This window comes from Neodiprion fabricii, chromosome 2 (genome assembly GCF_021155785.1).
Source record: "Neodiprion fabricii isolate iyNeoFabr1 chromosome 2, iyNeoFabr1.1, whole genome shotgun sequence".
NCBI classification, from domain to species: domain Eukaryota; kingdom Metazoa; phylum Arthropoda; class Insecta; order Hymenoptera; family Diprionidae; genus Neodiprion; species Neodiprion fabricii.
In genome coordinates this window covers 12,741,787-12,752,418 of record NC_060240.1, presented here as the reverse complement: position 1 = coordinate 12,752,418, position 10,632 = coordinate 12,741,787, and the positions used below count along the sequence as shown (strand labels likewise).

Genomic DNA, 10,632 nt, shown 5'->3' with positions numbered 1-10,632 from the left:
CCGATATCATTATTTGAATTTTTGTCACAATTTGTCTTGTTATTTTAACAAGTCTAAAAACAACTGGATCGACCAAATCAAAAATCTAATCAGGATTCAGTCAATAAGAGCCACGTTGATTGAAACGAAAATCAGGAAAATCCGTCAATTTATTTTCAAGATATCACAATTTGAATTTCTGTTATTTTCTTTTATTGTTACTTAAATAACTTGAAAACGGCCGAGCCGATCTAATCCAAAATCTAGACAGTTCTTAGTACAGAAAAGCCGCGCGTTTATTCATTCTTGAGATATCGTCGGTCGAAAAATTGATTACAAACGCACCCAGATGTTCATTTGAAAATGATTCGAGATGATTCTCTAGACATCAAAACGTGCAAAGTTAGTAGAAATTCGACTTTACCATTTCGTATCACATAGATTTTTGGCAATGAGAAATTCCTTTTTCTAGTTTTCGCACCGTTTTAAGTATCATTTTTCAAACATTCTAATCCTCCAGTGAATGAAAAAAGATCTAACTGTATAGAAACAGATTCACATTGATGTCTACCAATCAGGAATTCTCAAGAAAATGTACTATTGCATGATACGAAAATCAATCCGAATATTTTTAATATTTTGATAGTGCGTTTACGGATTAAATTTTTTTCTATTGCGTTATACATATGTATTTTAATTGTAAGGAAATTTTAATACACAATTTCGGTTCTATCCATTCCCATTTTCAACCATAACAATAACAACAATAATAATAATAATAAACGAATGTGCTCAAAATTATTCGTCTTATATTCTATTCAACATATTTAGAATTATGTTTTACAATTTTTTCCATTCTTCACATCCGTCCAACTGATGTAGAAAAGTTGTAATTTGACGATTGTTAGCATCCACCAACAAGAACCCGATATTCTGTTTATCTTCGACGTTTCTCGGAAAATATGCATCACCGGAATTCGTAGCAACAACTTCTAAAACCATCGTTGAAATGGACAAACTGTTTGGTGCTTCGAGTTTATCAACTCTGAAAGTGAATTACATGAGGAGAAATTTTTAAAATTTGTGTAAAATCGTGGATGTAGCCTTGGCTATCTTTACCTTATTAGATCTTTATACAACACTTTGGTGACATCTAAGTAGGGCTCCAGTACATCCTCGTATTGGCAAAGTTTACCGCCGATAACCAACATTTGCATAATACGGAATATGAACTCTTTACGTTCGTCTCTTTCGTACAGCATGTATTCCTCGGATTCTGGATCAAGCAGCATCTACAACGAAGTTGACGAATGTCTGTATCTGATGAATATGTATTCGGAAACCTGATGAAACACAAGGTCTCAGTAATATTTCATCCATAATTTTTTTATAACTTTCTCAGAAACATGTCATGGGCAGTTCTGATTGTATGAAAAATTTTATATTATTTCCGAAAAAATTCGAGATAGGTATTCCGATGTAATATCTCAGTAATTTTAACAAATACTATACAGTTCCCGAATAGAAGTCAGATTTTGCTCGAACTTCATTTCCCATTGGAAATCTGAAAAACTCCAAGTTGTCCCCTTTTTGACTATTTCTAACCAAGTCGAGTCAAAGATATATCGGACCAATTTGTAGAGAAAACTCATACACACCTATAATCCAGAACTTCATTTTGTACTACAAATTTAAAAAAATGAGAGTTCTCATGTTTCTGTGTATTTTCTGACGGTATCGAGTTACAATAAAAAACTGAGGTGAATTTCTGCGAAAAATTAGACATTTTTTACGCAACGGTCGAGATTGTTTCTTCCGATATGCCTCTGAAAAAACCTCGACACTATAGTAAGAGAATACCTCGAATAAAACCAACATTGCAAAAACTTATCAAAAATTACCAAACCTTCTTTATAAATCTACCAAAATTAATTTTCTACTTAACGATTCAGATATTTTTACGTTATGTCTAGAAATTACTAGAATTTGACAAATATTTTTCAAATAAACTGAAAAGTGTTAGAAGTGCATGTCCTAAGTAATTTTGCGAAAATGACTGAATCTTTCTGAACATAATATTCACCAGGGAAAGTAGAGAATTAATCGAAATTCAACGCAAAACAAAATAGATAGGTTACAGATGTTTTCGCCTGAATTACAGCGTAAAGAGAAGCCAATTGAAAATGAGTAAAATGAACATGAAACTAACTGCTCTCAAGTTATCGGTTATCATCTCTCCTGCCTCGTTGTACCTAATAGTTTTTCGAATTTTGTTCGAATCGTAGGTGATGTTATTGCTCGGGTCTTTCAGCTTATCGAAAAAAGACATGGTCAGCACAGAGCAAGGAAGTTGCTCTGCTTTAACTTGCGTTGCAGTAATCCCTGAAAAAACATTTCATTCGGAGTTTAGACCAAACACTGGATGCATAATCGCATAGAGTAGATTTTTCGCAGACTGTAACAGATATTGAAATTCGGTCCAAAAAAATAGATGGCGAATTTCTTTACCTTCGTTGCACCAGCTATTGAACTTTTTGGTTTTCAACTCCTTGGCGATAATCACATCCTTGAAAAATGACTGTAATTGAAATGATAATAATATAAAGATTTTTCCAGTTTCTCACAAATAAAGTTTGAAGCTCTTTAGATTCAGAAAATTTATGAACAAAAATATTTCGCAATAAATTGAAGCACAGTAATTCAGAATTGAGATATAAAATTTACCTCAACCAAACGATATTTCAGATACGGTTGAAAAGGTTCGTTGAATGAAAAAGTTTGGATGCTTATATTGTGTAGAACGCCCCTGAAAGAAACGAAAATTTGTAGCGCATGAAAACTTGGATGTATAAAAATCAATTCATAAAACAAATAACTTTCATATTACCATTTTTCAAGTAATTCCTGGATTCTTCGATCGCTCAAGTACACGTAATTTCTTTTTGCTAGCGGCACGAAGGAGTAACTCGTATCCAGGTCCATTGTTTTCAAACAGGCATTTGTTTAATTTCTGTGTGATCAATAATTCGATTATTATCAGACGGTGCTGTCCAAGGCCAATCATAATCGTTGCGAGACAGGGAAAACTGATCTTCGACACTTGATTGGCTATTTCGGCTCAAGAGAAGCTGTAATTGGCTGATCGTGTGGAATATTTGAACTGCGCGCGTATGAGATTCGAGTTTTATCAGTAAATTCGCACTCTGAGTGTTCGGATTAGAAAATACTTATCCATTTACTAAATTGTTTACAATATAAGAGCATTAGCTTGGTCAATTAGTGCAACTGCAGTGACGAATAATCTTTATCCATACAGCAAAGAAATCAAATATTTGTATAGCAAATGTACACACCACGCCATTTGATAAAGGACACGATGGTGATTATTTTATAACTACAACAATACCAATGCTAAAACAACGGTTCCCATATTGACGGTAGAGCGGCATGTTTGTTTGTTTCGTTTGTCGTTTTGCCGTCAATTTAACCGTTGCTTGCAGCTCCCGGAATGTCTTATTGGGGTGGGATAGTTACAGGATTGTAAGGACCCAGGGAAGAAACCTAATCAGGCCCAATCGTCTTTGGGGTTCGATGATCAACCATCGAATGTGATCAGCAGATTGCAAAGAATTTCAATGCGATGAACGACCAAGCGATCCAATAAACAGTTTAAAAAATCAATTTTTCAACAAATTATGTGATATAGCGATATCAAATTTAGGAGAACGTTTCGTGATGACCAAAGAGGTTTGCAAACCTTTGAGTATCATCCAAAACTCTAATAACTTTATAGGATCGAATACATCCCAAGTTTTGAATAAATCACTGATTCTGGAAAATTTCCTAAAAGGGGAAGATGGAAACAGTGAGATTGATGGCGGAGAGCTTACCGAAGAACTGAAATACTTAAAGGATTAGTTTGCATCATCTAAAATGGCCAACTTCAGTGCACTCATGATGTTGTCGCACATTATTACTAACTGTCTTGATGAAATGTATCCAAACTTTATCGTGGCTTCAAGGATTCTCTGTTAACCTTACCCCTAATTTCCGCATCAGGAAAAAGGACATTCTCCAAATTGGAGCTCATAAAAACTTATTTGCGATCCACTATGTGCTACGACCGGCGAATAACTTAGCTGAAATGTCAATTAAACATGAATTGGTGACGTTTGATTTTGCAGATATTATTTCAATTTTTGTTTTAAGTTTTCGCTCATATTAACGGACTCGACCGTGGATGTAATGTTCTTTTCACCTCTTAAACTCTGAAACGCGCAAATCGTTCGCGCCAAATAGGATTTGCACATCACGCTTGCATTTACGTTTCAGGTTGCCAGTGGTTAGACGCGACGTACCACACAGTAGTTGATAGCGTTGATGTGACTACTTCACAATGGCACCGAGCCAACGTCAGCGGCAATTGTTTTACCTTAAAAAAGATCAGAAGAAAAACAATGGGCGGAAAGTATCAAAGTAGGTTCTATTCTCCCTGATTCCAAATATGTTTTAGTCTGTAATGTGTTTTAATAACTTTCCTTCAATTCACACATGCCATTTGACGTTTACCGACGTTTAAGTTAGGTTAACTTATCCTATGTTATGACAACAAATATCGCTTATCATTTTCTGTCTGACAATAAGTCTCTCTATTTATTTATTCACTATTATTGGAGATTGGGAGATTTTTTTGGGAATTCTTCTGACCAAATTGTTTGACAAATATGTTTCAAATTTGTTCATAACAATGTTTACCTTTCTCCTACTTCTAGACCAGAGGAATCGATGGACTTCGGGCTTGTTTATCCAGGTGGTGATACAGCGTTTAAACTGTTATTATCAGCCAGATTTTGCTCTGCAATATGGAGCCATATAACGGACTGCGATGAGACCTTTAATTATTGGGAGCCGGTATGAAAAACAATTAATCAATAATGCAGATTTACCTGTATCATTAATTTTTTGTGATTAAAATAAAATCTGAATTCTAATTCAGATTCATTCATGATCAATCAGCATGCTGTACATGTAATTTTAATATCTGATAAGGAATCAAATTTATATTTTTTCCAGAGCCATTACCTACTTTATGGAACAGGTCAGCAAACTTGGGAGTACAGTCCAGATTATGCACTGCGATCTTACACATATTTACTACTACACGTTGTTCCTGCAAAAATTTACTGCTCTCTATTAGAACCGAATCCTGTACTTGTATTCTACTTTATTCGATGCTTGCTTTCAGTAGGCTGCGCCGTATCAGAGGTATATTTTTACAAGTACGTATATCTCTCATTGATTCATGTATTTCACATAAAGTTCCTTCATGAATATAATAATTTGATAATTACACGAAGGGTGACCATTTTGAAATGAAATGAACGAGAAGTGTTGATTTTTAACTCGTCAACCTCTTAAGAAACAGGTCCTGATGCCAAATGAGTAATTCTACGAATATATATGGGATCTTTTTATGATTTTCAGAAATGTATGCAGAGAGTTTGGAGTACACATAGCCCGTCTGACGTTAGCATTTCTAATTTTTAGCTCTGGAATGTATATTTCAAGCGCTGCTTTCTTGCCTTCGTCATTTTCAATGTGAGTCATTGTACACTGCATTTCATAAAAGATAACAGTCTTTACATCTACGGTTCATAAATTTAGCCAAAACTTGAAACCATCTTGTCTAATTGATGCAACCCTGTTTCCATTTCAGGTACTTGAGCACCGTGGCTGTAGCCGCTTGGTATGACCGTAAATACGAATTAGCAATTTTTACCACTGCTATTTCTTCCTTACTTGGTTGGCCATTCGCTGCTTTGTTGGGGTACGCTTCAAACGTATTTCTTCTGTCAAAAATTGAAACTGTTTCATTTAGTAAATGAAAATGTAGTAACTAACTTCAAACTAAAACATGTACGATTCAATCTTAGAGTGAATGAACTGTTTAAATTCAGATTTTAACAATAACATCCATTATTAATTATTCTTAATGATTGTTTGCAGCATTCCCATAGCAATAGAAATGCTTTTTCGTCGAAGAGAATGGCTGCAGTTCGTCAAGTGGGCAGCTTTGTCTGGTTTCGTGATATTGGCGCCAATGGTTTGGTTCGACTCCGTATTCTTCGGCAAACTAGTTGTCGCCCCTCTCAACATAATCATGTACAATGTCTTTACTAGTCATGGTCCGGACCTGTATGGCACTGAGCCATTCACCTTCTATATCTTAAACGGCTTCTTGAATTTCAATTTCGTCTTTCTTGGAGCGCTGTTGGCCCCGTTTGGATTGGTAAGAATATCGCTAGTTCCTCATTTGCACTAGATCTAATCAAGTAACAAAACATAATCGGGATAATGAATATCGCGTGTCTTTTATTTTATTTAAGCTTTTAACTTGGATGGTTGTACCCGCGAGACCAAGAAACTCTTATTGTCTACCTTACTGGTACTCACTGGCGCCGCTCTATTTATGGATTGCTGTATTCTTCTTCCAGTCGCATAAAGTAAGTTTTTTATGGTAAAGAGCACTCAAACTTTCAATCACTCGCCTGATGGCATCAAAATTAACAGGCATTGCAACATTCGCGGAAATGTCTGCACTCTACACTACTAAAACTTTCTGAATTCTCGTTCACCTTTCACTATTTTTGCCGTTTACTTTTTGCTTTAGACCTTCTACTTCTGTACATCTTGGTTTACGTTATAGTGTAATTAATTTAATGCAATATCATTAATTAAGACATTGGGAGATTTATCATGTATCATATTTGTGAACTCTTATTCTTTCTCTGATCATGCAGTTCTGTTTTATTTGTTTTTCATATTACTATAACCACAATTAATTTATTTGTCAGCTTATCACATCCTGTGTCTACAATCTGCAATTATGATGTTGATAGTTATTTCGTCAATTCAGTACTAAGGTTTTGACTTTGAGAGTTTCATCCTGAACAATATAATTTTTATAATCCATTGCAAATAAGTGCAAAATTATCTTCCTCGTTCCTGTTGCCTTCTGAGAAAACAGGTTAACGTATGTTTAATCAACGTACACATACCTTGTTTTATATTTGTTTCATACCATTTCTGCATGAAATATTCTAAACTCGATTTGACAGCTTTAATTTTGTCCAGTTCGTGACTGCAAGTTTCAATTTAACACTGTGCTTGTTACTTTTCATGCATCTTAGGAAGAAAGATTCCTTTTTCCAATCTACCCCATGATCTGCCTAGCCGGAGCAATAACAGTTGATGTTATTCAGAAGCTTTACTTCTTTGTCCGCACTCAAATCAGCCCGTTACCAGTCACTTCTCATTACTTACAACACACAGCGCCGATCATGGTTCTGTCGATGGTTGTTTGCGGTTTACTCGGTCTCTCAAGATCGTTCGCTCTTTACAAGGGTAAGCAATGAAAATGAAACGAACCGGTTTTGTGCGAACTATTCTTTACTGTCGTAATTTCAAATATAAATAAAACTCAAGTTGTATGATAGCAGTTTTATCATTATTATTGGTGTCATATTTTCCAATTTCTGAACAGAACAAAACGTTTTTATGTTATTGAACAATTTTGGTGCGCAATTGCAATCCTTAACTATCTCATACTCTATTTGCCTCAATATTCATTCGCGTTCATATGTTGCATCGGCTCCTACATTTCTAGTGCAGCAGTTGCAAACTATCGCAATCATTGTTATTTATTTATAGGCTACTATGCGCCATTAGAAGTAATGATGGAAGCCAACAAACTTGGATCTGATGGACAAGTACCTTCTGACGTAAACATCAATTTTTGCATTGGCAAAGAATGGCATCGCTTTCCTAGCAGCTTTTTCTTTCCTTCGAACAAGTGAGAAGTATTCGCCAATACTGTGAGAACAATGAAAGCTTCTTAATGCTCTCATCACTAATCAAAAGCCAATATTTTCTTTCATCCTGCTAAATCCCTTCAACATTTTAGTTGGAGGCTCCAATATTTGCAGTCTGAATTCACTGGTCAGTTACCGCAACCCTATTCAGATCAAGAAAATGGCACGAGTATTGTTCAGCCTCACTTCAATGACATGAACAAGGAAGAAACGTCTCGTTATGTGAGTATGGAACATTTTGGTTAATTACATTTGTAAAAAATTTATTTTTGTCATACTTATTCAGTGTCATTAAGTTTTTTGCATCTATCTCCATGTTCTGTATGGCATAATATTATTTTATTGATATTCTTCTTCAATTAAATAATTTCTCCAACTCCAGCTTTCAAATGCCAGTTCTGGTAATAGTTTGTTGTCGATAAATTCATTTATAACTATATTTATTCCCTGATACAATTATTAACATAGTACATGTGGATTGGTTTTGTATTGTTTCTTAATTCACAGTTCGACGTTGGAAGATGTCATTTTTTACTGGACTTGGATCTTGGAAAAGAATCTTCCCTCGAACCAAATTACTCACATCAACCCGATCATTTTACAGTGATTAAGTCTGCCGAGTTCCTGGATGCCTCCAAGTAAGTTTATCGAGAAGAAATTCTAGTAATTTCTCAAATCCATTCTTAAATTGAAGCAACATCAGTAACTGTTCATACTGTTTTCTGATTTTTATGGTATTTATATTTATTACAGATCTCATCCATTCTTCAGAGCATTCTACATTCCATTCCTATCGCCAAAATACTGTAATTATGGATCTTACAACTTGCTACAAAGTACAAAGTTTAAATTAATGCCAGCGGCTTCTTCTGGCAGCAAGTCAAAATTTCCGAGGGCACAATAACTGATAATAAATAACCAAAAAAATAAAATATTCTTATTTTGTAACGCAACATTCCCGTTTATCATACCATAGAAATTAATTTTTACCCTTCGCATTTTACCTTCAACCCAAGTTACTTACAATCTGAGGTCATAAAATATTCTTTCGTATTTTTGCACCGTGAGATTTTCGTTTTTCATGTAACTCACTACAAATCTGAATGAAAAGTTTTTTATTCGAGGCAGCAAAGTGACTTCCAATTACAATTCTATCTAAAGTTGTGAGATTATTATTGTAAATTTTTACCAATATGACAATTACCAGAAAATCTACGAGATAAGATTTAATGAACACGTTTGCAGATCTGTTTTTCCGTATGTATAAATATTGTATTTACATATGTAGGTATGTATAGGTAGCAATAGTCTGAGGTGAGGATTTATGGTTTAGTAAGCGCGGAGAATCCTTGCTACAGAAAAAACTACCTGAATTGACCTTGTCACGCTCAATCTGTACGTGTATTTTTCGCTATTAGTTTTCTGTGTCAAACATGTCCGAATCCCGGCAAACACAGCTTACGTTGCATCGATTATATGACAATAACACTTTGCGTTTGTCGGAATTAATGTGTTTTATACGTATGATATAATAATTATACACGTAACGGTATATACAAATCATTTTTTTTATTCTATAGATAAAGCTAATTAATATTATACATATTAAATAGGTAATTGACAATTACTAGAATTAAAAAACACTAGTTTGATACTTAACATCACAATTGTAATTTGTTGTTATAAAATAAGACTTATAATTATCGACTTCTTTGCCGACCGGTCAAATCATTCTTATGTTACATATTTAACATAAGAATGAGCATCCATTTTTGGAAAATCCTATTCATAGCTGAGGGAGTTTTCAAGATTCTAGGAATTATAGATATTGACATGATATGATAAGCAGCATTATTTTTGTGCAATATTTGTGCCAGGAAGTATAAACTACGATTCAAATTTACACAGGCTGAGGACCTAATCTTCTTTTATTACGGTGTTAATATTGCACGAAAACAGTGTTTTAAGATATGACTTCTGAAACATCAAAAAGTCCTTTAATGTCGAATATTATGAAAAATACGCATAATCATATAAAATGCAAAATGACTTGATTGGTAATGGTCGTTAATTATCACCAAAGAGAATGGGATGGGTCCATCCTTTTTGATTGTCACCTGACGAATTCTCAGCTTATGTGTCTGGCATTTACCAGCAGTGAAATAAAGTAACAACGGAACATGTCCATCCTCATTTGTGCTGAGATATTATTTATGGCCATATCTGCCAACGTCGACGTATGTTTATATGTATAGATGCGGCTTAATTTCTTCAATTTTTGTATGTGTACAGTTGGCATCATACCTGCCAGCAGCGCATCAGATAAAATACTTGTTATTCAGACCAGGAACAAGGATTCCTTGGAGGATTCCTTCAAGGAAGGACTATGAATATGGGTGGTAATCTACGTTTCACATTAAAGAAAACGAATAACCTGTTATTACTGTGATGTAAATATTGCACAAAAATAGTGTGGGTGATCTTAAATCGACATATCATTTTTCTTACATTCTCCTATGACTTCAAATATTTAAAAGTCCTTTAGCTGTGGAAAATTGTCCAGAAATTCAACCAATTGCATATTACACGGTCGGTAAGGGTAGTTAGTATCGCATTTCAGCTAGGGAATTTTCAATATGTTCAACAATCTAGCAGTTGTTACCAGTGAAATAAGAAAACATGTTATTACAATTTATAATAATTTAAAAAACTTGACTTTGGCAACTGCAGCGTTCATCTGGTGGACATTGTGAGAACTATGATCCTTTCCCAAATTTTCGAC

General features: G+C 34.5%; 2 protein-coding genes across 2 annotated transcripts; one reads left to right on the top strand and one right to left on the bottom strand.

The window, feature by feature from the left end:
- Positions 1 to 450: 450 nt before the first annotated feature.
- Positions 451 to 4,373, bottom strand: LOC124176670 (cilia- and flagella-associated protein 300-like). Its single transcript, XM_046558240.1, has 7 exons — positions 4,238 to 4,373; positions 2,867 to 2,989; positions 2,704 to 2,785; positions 2,488 to 2,557; positions 2,189 to 2,361; positions 1,099 to 1,271; positions 451 to 1,024 (listed from the first exon to the last, which is right to left on the bottom strand). The coding sequence occupies exons 2-7, from the start codon at positions 2,959 to 2,961 to the stop codon at positions 820 to 822; spliced, it is 798 nt and encodes a 265-aa protein (XP_046414196.1). The 5' UTR covers positions 2,962 to 2,989; positions 4,238 to 4,373; the 3' UTR covers positions 451 to 819.
- Positions 4,334 to 10,043, top strand: LOC124176666 (alpha-1,2-mannosyltransferase ALG9). The gene is made up of 12 exons (XM_046558235.1): positions 4,334 to 4,455; positions 4,752 to 4,890; positions 5,053 to 5,258; positions 5,464 to 5,577; positions 5,696 to 5,806; positions 5,986 to 6,268; positions 6,366 to 6,482; positions 7,170 to 7,383; positions 7,690 to 7,831; positions 7,943 to 8,072; positions 8,358 to 8,488; positions 8,604 to 10,043. The coding sequence occupies exons 1-12, from the start codon at positions 4,376 to 4,378 to the stop codon at positions 8,752 to 8,754; spliced, it is 1,818 nt and encodes a 605-aa protein (XP_046414191.1). The 5' UTR covers positions 4,334 to 4,375; the 3' UTR covers positions 8,755 to 10,043.
- The last annotated feature ends 589 nt before the right edge of the window (positions 10,044 to 10,632 follow it).